The sequence below is a fragment of the Hirundo rustica genome, chromosome 6 (genome assembly GCF_015227805.2).
Source record: "Hirundo rustica isolate bHirRus1 chromosome 6, bHirRus1.pri.v3, whole genome shotgun sequence".
Taxonomy (NCBI): domain Eukaryota; kingdom Metazoa; phylum Chordata; class Aves; order Passeriformes; family Hirundinidae; genus Hirundo; species Hirundo rustica.
Window position 1 is genome coordinate 62,419,885 of NC_053455.1, and position 21,006 is coordinate 62,440,890.

The 21,006-nt window shown below is 40.1% G+C and overlaps 1 protein-coding gene across 4 annotated transcripts in view; it reads right to left on the minus strand.

The window, feature by feature from the left end:
- Nucleotides 1-21,006, minus strand: part of NELL1 (neural EGFL like 1) — a 274,787-nt gene that overhangs the window by 100,418 nt on the left and 153,363 nt on the right. For 3 of the 4 annotated variants that reach the window (XM_040068216.2, XM_040068215.2, XM_040068213.2), the window contains exon 14: nucleotides 8,145-8,267. The exons of the other annotated variant lie outside the window; for it this stretch is intronic. In XM_040068216.2, coding sequence (XP_039924150.1) covers nucleotides 8,145-8,267 — 123 coding nt within the window. The remainder of the gene's footprint in view (nucleotides 1-8,144; nucleotides 8,268-21,006) is intronic. 4 annotated transcript variants of the gene reach the window in all.

Here is a 21,006-nt window from a genome sequence, read left to right on the forward strand (position 1 = left end):
GTACTGCTGGCCAAACCACTGCCCATGGTGACTACTGCTCTCCTGTCAAAAGAGCAGTAGAGCACAGAGAATGAGTTCTTTCAATAAAGGATGTGTTTGAGGGCTAATGATGGATAATTTTAGATTCCAATAGCACAGGAAGAGAAAGTATTAGCTGGTATAACACAAATGACCCATTTCAGTAGCATCAGAAAGCTGCATCTTGACCTCAGGAGGCTCCAAACTGGGCTCCTCAATGTTTTGGTGACAGCAACCTGAGAGGAAATATTTCTGCTGCAAGAAGGAGTTATTGACTAAGATCATTTCAAACAGAGTGTAGGAAATGAGTACAATGTACAGAGCAGAAATTAATTATAAAGTAACACCTTCACGTTTCTGCTTTTATTAACTATGCTCTGAAAAGAGAGCAATGCATACTGAAATAGTCTCACACTTCTCCACAGCCCAGTTTTACTGTCCAGGAGATTGTGGGAAAACACATCCTTTAACTTGTCATCACCTGGCAATTCTTTTGTGCATGCTGCACAGCACCATGACTCCAGAGTGAACAAGTGACCTGAAAAGCAATGGATGCAAACCAAGGCAAGAGGAGACGATAACCAACTGAGTCACCAGGAGACTCTCCACCTCAGGACGTGAACCTAGGAACCCTCATGGGCACTCATGAGTGGGTCTGCTGAGCCCTTTGCACTTACTCATACAGGCAGAAAAACCTGCCAGATGAAGTTTCAAAATATTTCACATCACTACAGCTTTTCCTTCCTTTTATAAAGATACAACAGTTGTCTGGACTGGACCACTTCCCCAGCAAGCACAAATCACTGCTACACTCCCCTTAAATTAGTTATTAATCTACAGCAGTGAGAGAAATCTGTGACAGCAAAGAGATCAGGATGTGTTCTCTGACAAGTGACATGAATCATGGTTTAAAGGAGCTATTTCCATAACTGATGTGCGCTGTACATCACCCTGAAGGATGCCACACGCGGGGCTGGCGGCACTGTGCTCCTGGAGAGGCTGTGACGCCGGTCTGCACGCTGCTGGGAGCGTGGAGAGGAGCTCCCAGCACAACACAGTGGGCTGAGAGGCACCCAGCCACCAGAGCTGCCCTGTCACTGCCTCTCTGGGCAGGGCAGAGCAAACACAACCAAGGGTTCATGGGTTGAGATCAGGATTGAGAGAGAGATCACCCCCATGAACAGGCTCCTCCTGCAGGTATTAACTGAATCCACAACTGACAAAATCAAAGGATAATGAGAAATAAAATCAATCTTAATAATTCTCTCCCCCACCCCTTGCTCCTTGCCAGGCTTTATCTCCTCCTCCCCAGCAGCACAAACAGATGGGGAGTAGCTCCTCCACTCCCAAAACCTGGTCACACAAACACAACACATTCAAAAATAATTACATCTGAATTTCAAAACCTCACACAACTAAATCTACACAGTGAAACCAAGAGCAGTACTAGAGCTGAAGGAGTGTAAAAAGTACGTGGCAAATTTACAAAGTGAGTTTATATAACTCAAAATCCAAACACAAACCTAGCAATTGCAACGACCGTACCACATACAATAAACATCGAATCAAGAACAAAAGTACAAAGATTCTTACATTAAAATTTCACATTTCCATTTTTACTAGTACAGTGGATTGAGGACTCTAGAAAGTTTAGTGGCTTCAATAATACTGTATTGGGTCTGTGCCCAGCCATGCTAGTTTTAGAACGAAAAAAACCTGTAGGAATTCTAATTGCACTGCTATACAAATGTATACTGGATTAAAATTATTAAATCAATTATACCTAGAAGGCCTCACCCAAAAAGTCTGACTATCCTAGCGTCTTACACTTGCCATGGCATTTTCCTTGTGTGCTATGTGACACCATGAATGCGCTTGCCTGCTTTTGCAGTGATTTATTCCCTATATATTAGCTATTAAAAAAAATATACAAAGCTCAAGACTGTGAAGAATGAAGATAATCTCAGCATGAATCAAGACTCACTTATTCTTTCATGAGACTGGTGAATATTACACCAAAATAGCAATTAAAGCCATAATAAGGCATATCAACCATTCAAAAGACTTACAGCCACAAAAAAATTCCAAGGCTGGGGCAAAGTCATGTTTGTTTCTTTCCATCCTGGCCTACATTTTATTCATAACTCACTCCAGTGCTTCATAAATGCATTCAATTCCACTTCCAACAGATACACATGCATGCAAAAAACATAAACCTAAGTGGCAGTTAGTTACCTTAGAGTGATCTGATATGCTTTAATATCAGGATTCCAGCACGTCTGACTGTCTCCCATTGCTGACATTTAAAGTTAATCTACCTTAGCTTTGCTGATGCCAGTGTAAAAGGGACACAAAAAAATCAGACTGCTCAGTGCAGAAATAAGCAAAGAGAACGATTTTTTTCTTCTTTAGCTCTTACTAAAAATACTCTTGAGCCTTTTTTGTATCAGGAGGAATCCTATAACACATAAAGAATATTTTATCTTTACTCATCTGTTTACTAAACCATCCCTGTACTGCCCACACATTGGAAGATATACAACTTCTTTCATGGAAACATCTTTCATGTTATTAAATATATTTCAGACTAAGAATTATAAAAAATACCTGTTTTGAAACAAAGAAAACAGCAGTGTAAGACAGCTCTCAGAGCGCCTTTGGATAAAGCAACATGTCCTTCCAATTATAATTTGTGATTAAAACAGTGTAAAAGAGGTCAACTTACTGACTGACATTAAAAAAAAAAAAAGCAATTGTTAAGCCTGTGATGCACTCTTGTCAGGAAACACTCTAGGTGTATTATGAATAAAGACTCCCTGTGATTACCCCCACTACCACATAAAAATAAGAGTACCTGTTCAAGGTCCAGTTGCTTTTTATAGGGTGCAAAAAATTTATTCCTGAAGTGACCAGTAAAGTTCACCGGTAACAAGTCCACTCCTGAACACACACCCCAAAGCAAAAAATACATAAGGACCCACAGTGCAATTAAGAAACCAAACTTCCAGATCACACCAGAACTGAGTAGAAATAACAGCTCTAGTCCTTAAGACTCCACCCTATACTGAGTTGTAATCCCTTAAGTGTTTCCTGTGTAATGCTGCAGAAAAATCTAACAGGGAAAATATAATCGTAGTCTGTGCTCTGGCAGAAATAAGCCATTATACAGCCTAAATATTAATTAGAATAAACACTGTTTTGATTTTTATTTCACAATACCTGCTGTTTTTCTGTTTTTCCCAGGCATCAGTCATATTGCACACATTTGCTTTACAGTGTATGATTGTAACTAAATCCACCTCATTTAACCATTCCAATAAATCTACACCTCAGTAGAAACCACTAAATGAGATGTTAATAGCACACTAAATATACCTGTTAGATAGATTGCACATGTAAAATATGAAACTACAGTGAACAGTATTTGCACTTGATTAAGTGCTTGACTTCTGCTCATTCCTCACGACAAAACTACACAAGAAGGATTAGCAAACACACCTCGTCCATGTCTCAGAATTGCTCCTGTTCAGCATCTGAATATGTTCAAGGCCACTTCTGTCTTTCTGGTAATATATAAGAATGTCTGTGGGCAGAATTTATGCTTTAAAACAAACACTTGCAACAAAATACGAAGAGTTAGGACAAGGCTTGCGTGCTACATCTAAATCTCCTTGTGCAAAAGAAAACAACTAATTGCATCAAAACCTGGAAGGCAACCTGCACATTTGCTCCTGGTAAAATATGATGGGAAGGGGCTCATTGAAGGCATTTAATCTTAAATGCCACCAATTATTTTAAGAAACCTTATGATGCTTCCTTGGTTCTTTTGTTTGGGTTCAGCCTGAGGTACTGGGCACAAGCTCTACAATGAACTCAGCTAAGATGTAGGACAAGAGCTCTCTGCCTCCCCTCTCACCCAGGCAGAGGAGACCGTGGGGCACAAAGTCTTTTGTGTTTTAAGGAAATGGCACGTATTACTTCAACGTGTCACTTCCACAGTATGTGGTGCAAGGCTGCCAAGCAGAACTGGAACCAGAACTTATCAAGACAAAAAGCAGAGAAAGACATTCTCCCCCCAATATATTTCCCAGCCTCCCAGATCCAAGCCCTGTCAGGATTACACACAGAAACCCTGCAACACACCAAGAGCCTCTGAGGTGTAAAAATGGTATTTATATCTGTATTTGCTACTCCTGGTTCTTTAGCTGAAGCCATGGCAGTGAGTTTTACTCATTTTATAGATGACACTGCCTCATGTTCACACACATGGGTTATTCCTAAACCTGCTTGTCCTAGGAAACTCAAATGCCTTTCCTCTATCTACTGCCACTAAACACTGATTTCCCACAAGGTCCATTCTGACAGGCACGCTTCAAAGTACCATGCTGTACCAAGCAGCCACCATTTGCCCCCCACAGCTTTTGTTAACTAGAGCACTCAGTCGCCAAAGCAATTTTTATCACCTTCCCCTTTAAGTGAAGCCTTGATGCTGCACAATTGCACCCAGTCCTGAAGTTTAGGGGAATTGCTCCAACTGTCCTGTTTCTACCCTCACCTATGAATTGCATAATTAATTTAGAGAATTCAAGCAAAAGGGCGTGGCGTGTCTTCTACTACCCACCTATAACATTTTCTATGTCCCAAATCACTCTTACTTCTTTTTTGTTTTCTTCTGAAGTTTCCTTCATAGAAAAGAGCAATTTAACAACTCTGTAGGTTCAGAATCTCTCTCTATTCAAGTAGTTATACCTCTGTCCGCTGCTTTCAACGCTGCAATTTCTTCCAGAATGGATCTCTCTGGTTTATTTACCATTTTCTGAAGAAATCCAAATATATCATCTACCTGACGCTGGGTGCATTGTTCTGCCCAGTTTACTGATGGTGATGGCACAGCACTGTGCTGCCTTATCATTTCAGCTCACCTCAGCTTCATTCTGCTTTCATCAATCACCCACATTTGCCTGAGATGCTGAAGTTTGCTTCTTACAGTGAAATTGAGAGTAACCACAGGAAATTTTATTTGTCTCTAGTTTATTGTCTCACTGTCTATGTACACACAACTCTGTGTTTGCAAAGTTGTTCTGGCATTCATCTCCACTTCTATTTCCATTTTTTTCTGTCACTTTAGCTGTGGCAGCGTCTCTTTTACTGCTGAAGCACCCTCAGGTTCTGGTGCCCCTTCTGCACCACTCTCCTCCATGACCATTTCCACACCTTTGACACAATTCTGTTTTTAATTACACAGCCTAGTGTACTACATTTACAGTAATGCAATTCCTTATGCACGGGATCTTTTGCTAGTCAAGATGTGTGACAGCCTGATTATACAGGTTTTTGTTTGTTTGTTTAAGTATTCTATTTCCTCTTCAATGTTTGGGTTTTGTTTGGTTATTTTTCATAAATCCCCAGCAATCATTATATTCACATCCATGTTATTTCTGTTCCTTTTTATTTCTCCGCGCTTTTCACAAAAATTGGAAACAACACAAATTCCTGCCAGAGTAATTGAGTTGTATTTGCCAGTAGTCCACAATACAATTTAATTCAACGGCATATGTTTTCTTTTCGAAAACAAAAATAACAGTATCCTGGGTTTTTTATAAAGACTATCTATGTGTTATTCACTAAAGCCAAAGAGTATCATTACTCTGATTTTACTTTTTATAACGCTGCTGAAATAGATTGCTGAAATGGGATGCAGAATCACGCACAAATCCCGTCCTTCTCTCTCATCATAAAATCATCATTTTTCTGTTTATTGTTTTGCTCAACAAAATTAATAAGGTTTCCTACTGAACCACAGAGATGTATTATTTCAGCAGTAGCTGGAACCACTGATTTTTGTGTGTGTACGCATCCGTAACATGTAAACATTTATAAAGCCCTTGCAGATGTCTCAAGGAGAACAGAAACATTTATCTTATCTTCAGATGGTATTACAGCAAACGTATCACCTTGACTTTTATCTCTGTTTTTCCAATCTGTATTGCCTGAAGATAAAGCCCTAAAATACTACAAGCCAACAGCAGTTTATAGTTGTCCTGACATGCTCACACCTCTTTCCTTGTGCCAGGATTTGTGCAAGGAAAAGCTCTGGCAGGTAACTGATGGCATCGCTGTTGAACTTGGTAAAAAAAGGAGTCAGAAGTTTTTGCTAGAGTGGGCAAAACGGGAACATTTCTGCAATTAGCATCCAAACTCATGAAAAACCTCATGTAACCATAGAAGCACAGGCTCAGAAAACAAAACCAGTACTTTATCTTGTTTGTTTTATAATTTACTAAAATGCAGATTATTCCAACGGTACCTCGTTAGCAGTAATGACTATTCTGTGCAGTGCTGGATTATTCTTGTCCTTACTACTTCAACAATTATTAGACTGCAAACACCTTTCTATAATCTCCAGTTGTCTTTCCAATTTACGCTTCCTCGTCAGAATAGAACGCATTTTCCTGTATTTCCATGCATATCTATCCCAAAAAGGCAACTATAGCTACACTTGCATGTGCAATTCAAGGCATGCTAAAACTGTATTTATACAACATGCAATATTTCTAGATATGAAAATATATATTGCAGTAGCTCAGGTTTCAATAGAACGTTGAGAGTAAAAGCATTATCTCATTTCTCTAGTCCCATTTCATTACTACAACATTACTAGATTAATAAATATGCAGTAGAAGTTTCACTTTGAGTTTTTGGCACATTAAAGGTATGCAAATGAAGAAAACCAGTGTGAAAACATAGATTTTACTTACTAATCCAAACATCCCAGTTTCAAAGAAATATAATTAATATAATTAATGTAATAATAAAAATAATTTAAAAAAAAGAAAATCAGAACTCAGGACTCCTCTGAAACTCAAACTCAAACTCTGTGCTGCAATTCACATTTACTGTAATCAAAGTCCAAAAATACACTGCAGTGAGTTTCTCCCTGGTATCACCTGCTGATCTTCAATACAGACAGGCCAAGGTTTAACTTGCCCAACACTTCCAGTTTTCCATTTTTCTATTCTTTATTCAATCCTCAACAGACCATTGGAGTTTTAAGTGTGGGGATGCTCTGGCATTGGTGGAAAGTACCCAGCTACAAGTCATATCAAAACCAATCTGATGGCTGCTAATTCAGCAGGACAATCTTAGTGAGGGGCTGCAGATTGAAACAGGAATGACATCAAAGCTCTTTGTCCTGGAAGGAACCATTTGGCCAACTTACAAGAGTCTGAAAAATTAATATTCAGCCTGTTGTGCCCCAAATTGTACAGAAGGTTTTATCCAGAACATTCCTCAGATTCAATTCCTGTAATTTCAAAAAAAAAAAAAAAAAAAAAAAAAAAAAAAAATCCCAAAACCCAACCTAATATTTGTATTTGGTTTTCTATTACTGTAATGCTGTTTAAGAAGTATGAAAACCCAGAAAAGAAAAAAATAGCTTTTTATGAGACAAATATGACAAATATAATTCATAAATGCATGAGTTATAGTTCAGTAGTACTTCAAGACAGAGCCCTCACTAACCCAACCCTCCCTTGTCCTTATATGAGATATTTGCTTCTCTTTCTCCACCAAAAGAAAAACATAAACCCAATCCTAAATAAATGACATGCCATAAATGAATACTTCACAGAAAGCATAGCTGGCTATCATTATTTCTTGTTCACAGAACTGAGAAATCTTCAAAATACTCATTTAAAGATTTATATGTTTAAAAAAGTCGTGATTCTGATGCAAGTAGTCAAAAAACAACCACACAATGCTAGCATAAAATACAATTATCCTAATTTAAAATGCATCTCATTAAAACTTAAAAGCCAAAGGTGACAGTACATACCATCCACATTTTATAAAACATGAACACCACTCAAAAGCTGAATTATACCAGCTCAAATGACACTCTCCACTGAAGCAAATATAAAGTTCTTTTCTCCTCGCATTCCAAAAATACTTCCTTCTTCCTAAGAAGTCACGCACGAATCAACTCCCATCACGTCCATTTGCCAGAAGATGTCTTAAAGGGAATCATTGCAAAACCCAGCCCTGGCAGGTTACGGGAATGCAGCTGGCTGTCAGCAGATAGTAACAAAGCCAGGCAGGTTCCTGCTGTGTCCCAGTACCACACTCACCTCGGCAGATGGTCCCGTTGCCCACGTAGCCGGGTTTGCAGGTGCAGCTGTGTCCCCTGATGGTGTTAGTGCAGATTGCATTCTCATCACAGCTGTGCTGCCCACTGCCACACTCATCGTGCTCTGAAGTGGGGAGGGGAAAAAAACCATAATTACAAGATGTGGTGAGCTTTTCAGTGAGCTGATGTGGGATCTGAAAACCAGGTGGGAGAACCAGGATGCTGCAATGGCTGAGTGCTAGGGGCTGGGCATGGCAGTCAGCTTATGGGCTTGCTTCAGTTCAGAAACTCAATATGTGCATGGCAACAGGAGATTATTTAGCTTTAAAAACATAAAAAAAAATTAAAAATGGTGAGGAGGTCAAGTATGGCTTCGACAAAAAGCTATGAAGGAGATTATCAGGGAAAAAGATCTGCTGTGAAGATTAACCTTTTCATCACTGTCCCTCAGCAGCAGCAATGACCATAAATACAAGCTGAGTAACACCAGAGGGGCCCTAGCAGTTCGCCCTTTAGCTACACAGGTCAGTTGTCACAACCGCTTGCCCTAACTGGTGTTGAAGCGACTCCTTCTCCAATAGCACGTAGGAACATCTCCCCTTTTTAGAGCACCAATCATACCATGGAGCCTCAAAGAGGCTCACAGGCAAACAGGACTTATTTTGCTTTCATCCAGCAACTCCAACTGCTGCCCTGAGCTAAATTTGCCACAGCTCCCGCACTTCACTCTCCTGCCGCCTTTTTGTTCTTGAAAAGCACCAGTCAGAGGCCACGAGCTACCTGACCCCAAAGATTTGCGCTTCCTCCTGCAATTACAGGGAGCTTCCCTCACACTGGATGGCACAAAAAAAGCCTGAGGATTTCACACTTTGGCACAGGTACCTGGGCAATGTTCTTCAGTGGAATCAAAAGAACGCAATGAATTTTCTTAAAACCACACAGTTCCTGTCCTTGGTGACTTCAGTAATTATTAGACTGAAAACCCCTTTCTATAATCGCCAGTTGTCTTCCCAATTTATGCTTCCTAGTCAGAATAGAAGAACACATTTCCCTGTATTTCCATGCATATCTATCTCAAAGAGGCAACTCTAGCTACACTTGCTCGTGCAATTCTAGGCATGCTAAAATTATATCTATACAATACACAATATCTCTATATATGAAAATAGATATTGTAGAAGCTCAGGTTTCAACAGAACTTTGAGGGTAAAAACATTATCAACATGTAATTGATATATAAGTTATACATATCACATAAAAAACATTATCAACACAATACAACAGATAATTTGCATAATAATAATAAAAAACCAGAATCTGGAACCCTCTTTGCAGCCTTCATTTATGCACCTGCAATCATCAGGTGATGCCAGGCTGAGAGGTAAAAGCTGCGCTTTCCTGGAGTCAGGATTTTCTTAAGCTTTTTACCACTGCTTCAGGGCGTTCAAAGGACTGCAGACTGAGTCTAGCCTTCTATAGATCACAGAGAGGCAGTGCCTCTTAAACACGAGCAAAATACTAGTTTTTGCAGACTGAACTAAGCCCTTTGGAAGAGCGTCTCCATTGAGAACAGCAGCATCACAGACCCTGACAGGCTACAATTAACCTCTGCAATGCTCTCACTCTGCCACAGCACAGAACAACAGCCAATTTCAAGATAATTCAAGACACGTGGAAGATTTGAACGGTGAATTCTGAGGAATCCACTAAAGCAGATACTTCTGGAGCACTGTTGATAACTACTCGCAAAACATATATCCAACATGTTTTCCATTTTTCAAATACATCTGACAGCAAAATGATATGGATTGCAACTACTTGCTCTTAAATAGTATCAAAGCAATGTATCAGCCTCTCACTCTCTGCTTTTAGCAGGAAACACACACACTCTCGTTCATATGTGCCTGGCTCCAGCTGATAAACTCAGGCTTGAATTTACACTTGGTAGCTCATGCTGGTCCCTAGCTCTGCTTAGTATTTCACTTCAGCTTCTTGCCAGTTTTCAGAGGCCTTACATATTCAAAACGCCAGGGTTCTGGAAGGGCTGCCTGCTCGCTCCTTCATCTTTAAGGGAACTGTACCACAGGCTGATTCTTTGCTGCTGTGGTCTCGTGGTGCTCAGGCTGCTGGGTCAGACACAAAAAGCATCAAGCTATCCTCCAAGGAGGCATTTTACAGCAGCTGAAGCCAAATTATGCTTTCTTTTAAAAGAGACACCCTCTCCATAATCTCTGCCTCCTCTTCCTACTTTTAATTGTCATTAGCTTTCCTGAGTTAGTATTCAAACTGTAATGAGAATGCCTTTGTGATAGGCCTGTGTGTGTACACAAGAACATTCCTACTCAAACAATTGCCAAAATTAGTCTATTACCTTCTCAGCACTTCAAGTATAAATAGAGATTTCCCAGTGGTACCAGATGTGTTTTGCCAAAATACACAGGAGAGGATAAGTCTGCTGTGTTCTTCTAGGACTCTGAAAATGTAAATCACTATTTAGCATTTCTGCACGTGCACAGATGCTGGAAATACCAAAAGATTTAGCACTGACAAAGCAGCTATCCCACAGTAACCCTTGGTAAACACAGGTCAGTTTTTCAAAGCTGCCATGCTTTAAAGAGTCAGCAACAAACCTGAACACGGGAACCCGCCCTTCATGAGACATCCTGATGCTGCAGCACAAGGAAGACTAAGGGAACCTCATCAGCATGGGTAATCCCAAGATTTCTTAGCAGCAATTCAGCCGCAACGATGGGAACTTTAAATGAAGTTCTCCCCGGTGTAGGGATGTCTATAGCTGATGTTGCTACAGGCCTAATAAGAATGAGAAAGCATTGATTTCCTGCCAAGGTACAAAACTCTTTTCATCCAGATGAAAAATCCTTAAGAATCTCCCAGCAGCAAGTTTTCTTGGGTTTTCTGTGCCCTCACAGGAGCTCATCCTTCAGAACACTTGCATGTTCTCAATGGGAAGGGAGCGTGGAAAGTGGGCTCATGCTCTGTTTAAACTCCAAGGAGATTGTGACTAATTTGCAAACAACGTTGCTTTCATGCACACATCGCTTTCCAAAAATCCCCGTTCAAGCACATCAGACAGAGCCTGCTTTTGCTTTAATGGTATGGTAAATACTGACTAGACAGCAAACAAAATTGGCAGAGAAGGACCCTGCACAGCAAGTGAAAGGAGTCACAAACAGCATCGTTCCAAAGCACCCAGGAGGGCAGAGCCAAGACAAAAAGCCCAAAGACAGCACTGACAACATCAGAACCATCAGTCAAAAAATAGCGTAGTTCTTAAAAAAAAAAAAAAAAAAAAAGAGTATTCAAATACTTTGGAAGTTTTGGTATTATAAATACCCACATTCTTACAAAGAGATTTTTTTCAACAAAATCATTTTCTATTCATTATCTAAGCGTATATGGCCTTTCCTTATATTCCGTATGGTTTGTAAAATGCATTTTCCAGAAGTACCACAGAATTCATAGGATGCCTCTGCTTTCCCGTGTTGAAAGACACAACACTTTTAACACTTACTAGATTTGTATGGGCTATAAAGGCAGGATCTAGACATCTTTATCTTTCTCTCACTTTTTTTCTTTCTTCTGTGCATGCTTGGAATAACTCTGGAATTTGTGTTGGTTGTGCTTTGTCTGAAATACTTAATTGAAAATTAGAACCCTACATTGAAAATATACAACAAAAAACATAGTGAAGTTAAGAACTTTTTGGTCAAGAGTCATAAAATCAGCATAGCTTTCCCCTGTGCAAAAGGATTTCAAACCTATAATTTCTAAAAGGTACCATTAACACAGGATTTATTTTTAAGCAAGAATGCTGAAATTTTTATCTTCTTTCTTTAAATAAAGATGCTCTTCAAAAAAAGACAGACACTGGGATGGAATTACAGGAGACATTCCATTGTAGGATCTTTCACTATAGCTGCTTTCACTTCTTATTACAAGAAAAGGCTTCAATTTAAACCTGCTTATGAGATGGAAACAATTTTCTTATTGTAAGGATTCTCTTTCATTACTTCCTCAAAGCCCTTATACTTCAATAATAAAACATTCATCTTTGGAATACCCTGTGCAAAGGCTCTGACTATCCATTTATTCATATTTTTATAGCAATGAAAGGAAGTCTAAGTTGCTCTCTAAATTGCTGAGATAACAGCCAGCTAGTGGGGTGCAGAACCACAAATGCAGCAAACATCTCTGCTGACCAAGAGACTTGGAGAGACGACTCAGAGAGCAGCAAGGTCACGGGATGCCACCATTTTTCATTAATACACATACCATTTGTATAGAGTGCATGGCCTAATGCAAAATTAATTAGCTGGCATCCATTAAGCAGTGGTCTTTGAAAACTCAGAAAGGAGAAAGCCATCTCTCCAACTGCTTCCAAAAAGCCACGTCCCTTTGTTGCACGTGTATTAGGATTCTGATGTCTGTGTAATCACTAAGGTTTAAAAAATGATTGATTAAAAAAATTGAATTTCGGCAGAATTGTGGACTCAGTGGAATCAGGATTTCAGCTGGTAATAAGTTGTGATGAAACAAAATGGATAGCTTTTAAACAGATTGAATGAAAGGAAGATTTATTCTGAACGCACGGGAAGAATCTCCCACACAAAGCCAGGGCAATTCGACACAAGATGCGTACATCAAACAAGAAATTACATTGGAGATAGATGGTAAGCTGGTGAATGATAAGAGCTAATTGTGAATCCAAAAAACTCTGGGGAAAAAAAACAAAACAAAATCAAATGAGTTTTTCTACTCTTGAGAATCAAAGAAACAAAGTTAATTTTATCTATAAGCACTCAGCTTCAGCATCCAAGCTCACCCTGCTCATTTCCACAAGGAAAGAGGAAGAAGGAACAGGGTGCAGAACAGAAAAGCCCCGCTGTTTCCTTCTGCAACTCTATCCTTATGAGCACTTAAACACACAAAATATGCTGGCAGAAGTATCCATTTGCCATTCTTTTAATAGGAAACGAAAATGCCTTTGTAATTTATGACACAACAAACACCTTCTGGTGTTAAACATGAAATTATTTCGACTACATTCTAAAAGAGTAGACACATGCTACTCTTGGGTAATTAGGAAGAAATACTGGGATTTAATTTGAATATAAAATTCCAAATGTGTCTGCAGTTGCCTCTTGGAATCACACTCCTTCTGAAGTGTGAAGGAGTTCTGCTCCACCACATCCCCTCTTCCACTGAAGCTCTCCATGAGATGCCCTCGGCTTGTGAGATGGGCAGAGTAGAGGAACACACAGGATTCAAGATGCCAGAACATGGTGAATTTATACAATAGCATAATAACATTTATCATCTTGTTCTCAATGCCTTTCCCAAAGGATCTCACTATTCTGCTCAGCTTTGACCACAGCTGAGCACTGAGCTGACATTTTCAGTGCCTCTCCTCTGAATGGTAATGGCTAATTTAGAGCATTTGTATATGTACGTATCTTTTTTTTCTCACCCCAAGGGAAAGGTACTTTATACTCTGATCCACTGTTCTGCCTCACTACTTTATAAAAACAGCTGCCAATAGTACCCATTTGAATTTCCATGAGATGAGTTCACTGAGCAGTGAAGAAATTCTTAACTGTTGTAATAAAAAAGTTTATTTTTGACTAAATCTAGATGAATAATAGGTAGCCTTGCTGACAGTAACATTCCATTTGTTTTCTGCGAGTGGAGAAGAAAAAAGAAACTGATCTCTTGCTAGCACGCTATAAAATATTTGCACACATACCTTAAATGCCTACATAACGTTTTGTAAGGAAGTGGCAAGAGAGACATTTGGTTTTACTGTTTTCTGAATACAATCATAAAAAAGAAAACAAGAAATCAAAGTAAGAAGTGGAAAAGCTGAAGAAGTGAAATCAGTTGAAAAACTGTGGTTTAGGTTTAGACACATTTCACCCTGACTAGAAGCTCACCAAGATTAAAGAAAAACAGCATTGAACAAACTAGATCAAACGGCTGAAAATTCAAGAATCACTGGAAATGCATACAGTTGTTTTATCTTTATACTTAAATACTATTTCCCTAGTCTTTTGAAGTGCATTTAAATTGAGCAGACATGTCAAATTAGTAAATGATGTTAAAATTATAAAAGCCAGCTAAAAGATTATTAATGTGAAGAGTCACAGTAGTCTTTTACATTGAATTTTCATCCCCCATATAATAGTGAAATGCCAGTAATATTGATAAACACAGAAATTTCCAAACAGATCCTCATCAGAGGCTGATAATAAGATGGCAAGCTACATGACACACTTGACTGGATACTCTGCTGCAGTTTTGTGGACCTATTTTTGAAAGCCAGATGATTCATTTCATTAGCAAAGTGTATCTTTCATTCTAAAACTTGCCAGCAAACTTTGAGCACGACTGTGGAGAGATAGACATCGAATTCAATTCAGACAGGATCTACACAAAACTTTCATTATAAGGGTTTGAAGATCTGCCACAAATATTGCACATTCATAGAGGTGCAAACAAAAAAATCCCTAAGGAAGAACCCACACTTCATTTCCTTTTTGATGGCCAAGTCCTGCCATCACAGGAATGACTCTTCTGCAAGTAGAGTTTCTCGCTGAGCAAAGCGCTGGCACATGCAGCCGCTCAGAGTCTGCAGGAGCGAGGCAGAACTCCACAAATACCAGATGACTTTGCAGACCTAAATTGTTGTAAGGATTGCACATCGACTACCCTACGGCCCCTGAGTAATCCCTAAATTAATAGAGTGCATAGGAGCCTCATAGGAGCTAAGAAAAAAACTCTAAAATTCTAGCACAGGGTGAAGGAAATACGCAACCTATTGCTCCAGTATAAACCCATTTTTAAGACGAAGGAGTATCAATTATTAAGACAAAGCCCCAGAGGAACAGGAAATGATTCACAAAATCAACAAAAATGTACCACTGTACACATGGGAAATGTGTTGAAAAGCAAACAGATATACCCTCATCTGCAAGAGCAGAAACATCTGAAAACAGTTTCTCCTTACCAGATTTATATATGACAGTAACAGGCCTATGCACTGTTACCTCTAGAGGTACGCAGTAACCCAGCCTGCATGTCAGTCTCTCATTCCCTTATGTATTTACTTAAGGAATCCCAAAGAAATTCCGGATTTCATGGAAGTCACAGTATGACCCTGAGGTGCAATGCTCGGAGCACAGGTCCACGTGCTGGGATTCTGTTCTGAGCTCTCCCTCACACGCAGCACTTCACACGCGTCACCCCGCCTGAATTACAAAGCACAACAGTGGTTTTTAACTGGAACATGCTAAGCAGTGTAATCACCTTAATTATTACTGATGTCAAACTTCTAATACAACCCCTTGCTTTTCCATAAACTAGTTAAGCATCAAAGCACTGGACTTTCATGAGGCACTTTGATTGCCTACATTGATTTGTGTATTTATAAACCACTAGTTATTCCAAATTTCTCTACACAGTTATTGCTTTTCTTGACACAGTTACAAAGTAGGTAATTTCATACAGAAAGCAAATAAAGCCTCGAATTACATGTGATGTACTGTGCTGGAAAAAAGCAGCTCTCCAGTTCCAACCAGACTGCAGCATGGCATTAATATTGATACTGACAAGAACAACACACAAGTTCTACGAAGGTTTCTCTAAATCATAGGACATTCAGTCAGGAAAATAAAGAAATCACACATGATGACAGCATCTGAAGTACCTGGGACTTTGTCTAGCAAGTGCCACTGCCTAATTTACAGTTTTCAGGAGAGATGCTAGTAACCATTAATTCTTAGGATACAGTTTTATTTTGCTTCTTTGTTGTAAAAAGCCGAATATGGTCCAAGCACCAGCACTAGGTCAGGAAAAAAGCAACATGCTTCATTTTTATTTATACGGCAATGTAACAGGACAGGCTGCTTTTTGTCCATAAAATTGTGAAAGCTGCATACGTCTATCAAGTTGATATCAGAATCTCATCTTTCAGGTGTTTTTAGTTCAACAACACCTTTACTTTACCAAAGCTTTACTCTGCAGAAACCTCAAAATCAGTAATTCAAAAAGTATCTAATAGACCTTTGGATGCAATTTTCAGCCCACATTTCATCACGGCTTCATGAACTTACATTGGTGATAAAGTGCTGTGGAGCTTCAGTTTCCAGCGCTCCACGATGCATTAACCACCACATGAAAAAGAACTTCCAAAAGCAGCACAATGCCCCATCTCCGAACAAGCACAAAACTCTCTCAGTGCTATGCGGCACAGTAAGGTGGAAGGAATTGCTCCTACACGAACTTGCACGTGTGTCACTGTGAAACACAAAGCAATCACACGCAGACAAGAGATTTTTGCAGAGGTTCTTCTGATCCAGTTCCCAGGTGAAAGAGCGGAGAGAAGAGACCCCTTTGTTTATTCTTTTACTTTTATACATTTGTGGGTCTAGCAGAAGATTGGCTTTTTGGGTTTTCCACCCCTCAGCCTCAGTGGCCAGACCAATTGTCAGTTACAATTGTTTTTAGGTTAGAAATATGCAAACAAAGGACAGAGAACGAAAACCAAAGGATTTGTTTATATTACTTCTGTGGGAAAGGTAGAAGAACTGCTCTAATATTCTACAGTAACTAAAAGATCTGACTCCATTTATGAAAATCAAAAGGCTAATAAAAAACTCAGAAAAACCAGGGTAACACACGTGCGACGTGTCAACCTGCTGTTACAAGAACACATGAAATCCCACGTAGGATTCTGTAGCAGAGTTCAAGCATCATGAAGACGGGACATGTATTAATTCCCTGCACCTACCAGAGGTGCAAAGAAAAGGCTTTAGGAGTGCTGGAGGGTGTGCAACAGGTGATATGAAAGCCAAAAAGACTTAGCATGATTTTCCGGTTATGAAATTAGACATAATTGTGCCGTTAGGTTCTCCTTTTTGTTTTATGTACTACTTTTTAAATAAGCAAATGCTGCTTAAAGGATAAATTCCAGTAGACATTTTTAAGCTTTTAACAGAGCAAAGATGGAATCTTGCTTCTCACAGAAAGTAAACAGGAAATGTCAAATCATACAATCATTTAGGCTGGAAAAGACCCCTAAGATCCCTGAGTCCATCCATCAACCCAGCACTGCCAAAGCCACCACTAAACCATATCCCCAGGAGGATCTCCCCAGCTTCTAAATACCTCCAGGAGGGTAACTCCCCAGGTAAACATCATATTGCAAGAAAATACACTAATCTGACCAAAAAAACCCACCCTGGTTGTAACTACAAGAAAGCCTGTGAGTGCTGACTGGCGTTCTCAAAAATGGATGTTGAAAAAAATCAATTTTAGGTATTTAAGCATCTTAATTACTAAATGGTTTATTCCCTCAGTGCTGAAAATCTAACTTCCCTCAACGGATTTAATTAGGATAAATGGGTTCTCAGCACATTAAAAAAAAAAAAAAATTAAAATAGAAAAAATCAAAACAAGGCTAGTTTTTTATGTCACTCCTGTGTGCAAGTCCTCAGTTAACTCCTTTAGCCTCACAAAAATACTACGGAACTTTAACACGGAATGAAGCGATCAAATCGCTTTACCCCTCAAGATGTGCAAATTCAGCATCATACACATACTCCCAACTCATAGAATCAATTTTTATTTGAAAGCAGAAATAGAAACTAGTGCATCATCATTTCATAGGGCATCTATATTTTTCCCTGGAGACATTCTACCACAATAGTGATCACCATGGGCCACACTTGTCTTATGAGATCTGACAAGATCGCAACCTGAGCTCCTTCAGCTGCAACTATACCCTCTTAACATCAGCAAAACAGTGCAGAGTTTGAAGATCCCACTGCCAAGACAAAGGGTGGATCAAACAGAATTTATATACCATACGTTGTACAGGCTTTCACAAGGGATAACTTACCAAGGGATAACCACAGAACAACAAAAAATGGGAATTCAACTGCAGGATTTTACAAGAGAACTGATGATGAGGGAAGAAAGGAGTGTTTTCCCCAAGAAACGCAGAAGATAATTTTGAGGATAAAGAGGCAGTAGGTTCAAGTACCTAAAACCATCAAACACCATGGAAAGCATTGCAGAAATACGCTGGAGATTCTGAGCAGGAGCCCCCAGGGCATAAAGTCACATTCACTCCCAGGCTCCCTTCTCTGCGTGACTGACTCGGAGAGTGCTACCCAAAATCTCTCTGCCAGGATAGGACAGGTGAGAGAGAAACTGGGTTAAGTGATCACGAGTCACAAAGGAAGCACTCAGCTTCAGAAGGAGGGTTAGAAAGTTTCTCCAGAAAATGTGATGTAAGTCAAACAAGAGAAAATACGAGAAATGAGAATCCAGTAAGGGTGAACCTGGAAAGAACAATTTTCATGCTCCCAAGGTACAAGCTCCACAAAACACATTGTACCTATGCACACCACATGGTAATGCACTGTTTAAAATTTAATTCCAGCATGTGCTTCAGCAAAGAAAAGCAGCATTACACAGAGCATTCCAGTTCAGAAGAGGGAGTAAGGATTCTGTTAGCTAAACTGAGCACTGGTCTTCCTGTAGAACATGCTCAAAGGAGCAAGCACAATCTTAGGGGTGAGAACATCTGGCACACTCTGAATTCCACCCCTCTCTCTCGTTAACTGACTGTATGACGGAGATACTTTTGTGAAGACGTGGTCAGAAAGGTGTTATGTCAGAGGAAAGCTCATCTCATATAATGAAATGGTTTACCATCAGACAAGAATGGGAAAGAGACTGGATTTGGAATATTTGAACCATCTGAAACAAAAGACTGGAATCTTAGAGAAATCTGATGCTTTTTACTGTTGGGTGACAGGTAAACAATTATGACATGCTGGAGCACCAGAGACATTTCAGGGCAAGCTTGCACATACAAGCACTATAAAATAAGGGACAATTTGCAAAGGGTTGCTGATGATCACAAACAAGGAATGGCTGAAAGAAATCTGATAAAAGCCCAGTAGGAAAATGATAGATGTAAACGTACTGTCACAGGCTAAGCATCAAACAGACAATCACTGTAAAATTACTAGGAGGAAGGCATTAGGAGGTATGCCCAGACACTACCCCTCACAGAATTTCAAGAAATGACAAGATCAAACTAATTAAACACAGAAGCACAGAACATGCTGTTGTCAGAAGGGATCCACAGGGATCCTCAGAGTCCAACTCCTGGCCCTGCACAGGATATTCCCAAGAGTCGCACCCTGCGCCTGAGAGCACTGTCCAAATGCTTCCTGAGCTCTGCCAGCCTCGGTGCTGTGAGCACTGCCCTGGGGAGCTGTTCCAGTGCCCGGCCACGCGATGGGCGAGGAGCCTGCTCCTGATATCCAACCTAAACCTCCCCTGGCACAACTTCAGGCCGTTCCCTCGGCTCCTGGCATTTGTCACCAGAGAGAAATAGGAAGGCATACTTTACACATCAAATAACATTCCTGCTCTAAGTCCCTAACGCCTGCAGAGGCATTTTGTGCCTTCACTATTTCCTAGAAGAACGCCCCTATTCAGAGAAGAAAAGGCAATGCTCCTGGGTCCCCTGCCTGCTCCTGTCCCACAGCTGGGGAGGGGAAGGAGGAAAGTGATATAAGTATGGCTTGCACATAATTGTGACAAAGACTGTAATTTCAGTCCTTTTAACATCTTCCATTTAGGGTCTCAAACCCAATTACAATCACTAACAATCGGCGCCTCGCGAGTCACTTCTGACACATGACAAATGTCTGCGAGTGACAGCAAATACTGCCACAGTAAAAGAGGAATCTGTCCTTCCATCAGATCCCTGAGCTGCGCTGCACGAGTGCTGAAATCAGCACTAAATTAGCATCAGAGTAATTGAGGAACTTTTCCCACAGAGGACCACGGAGCTTTTAGTTCCAACTACTCCTCAGAAAACCTGAACACAGACAGAGCCTGCAGCATCACGGTGATAAATTCCCTGGAGGATATCTCCTGCCGTAAGCTCCCATGCATACAGATGGGATGGATGTCAGCTAGGAGCCCTCCCTCTAATCTCCATCTTGCAGCAACAGCACCAGGATCCTTATGCATAACAGTCACAAGCACTCCAATGCCACAGAAAGGGATTATTCCATTAATATGTTAAAAATTAATAGCAATTTGAATAGTTAAATATTAATAGTTTAATTTGGAAGGAGAAAAAAGGATTTCTTCTGATACTAATGTGACCCTGCATCCTAGGTGACAGCATGAAAAATATGCCAAGTGAATAAAATTAGTGTAACAAAACAATTGCCTGGAACCACAAATTGAATTTCAATGGGATACCCCACGCTGCTGCAAGCCAAGGAAGTGATCTCGTGAGGCACACCTCGCTGGAGTCACACGCAGCTCAGAGAATTCAGAGGACAGGAATGCATTTCAAATATTAATTAAGAGGCAAGGCAAGTCAGTCAGGAATAATCGCAGAGCTGAAAAATTATACGTACGCAGCATTGTTTCTTTTAACTCTCCCCTGATAAGAAGAAAGTTATCTTTTTTCAGCCAGAAAAAGCTTTTTTTAATTGATAGGGCATCCTAAAAAGTATTCACACTGAGAAAGACTCACCAAGTCCTGTCACAGGTGACCAAACCAACACTGGCAAAACTGCTGTATTTTCCAAGAGCTTCTGGAAAGCAGCCACACAGAACAGAAAAAAACTTCAGTGCAGTTAACCCTGTGAGAGGCCTGAACTGCAATACATCGTTCCTACCCCTATTCACGACTGAAAACAAGAATTCCAGCAAGGATTGCATGGGCCTCCGGAAAGAGCCCAGCACAGCTCAGCAGATCCCTGCTGGAGGAATGGCAATGGGGGAATCCAAGGAGAAAATAAGCTTTG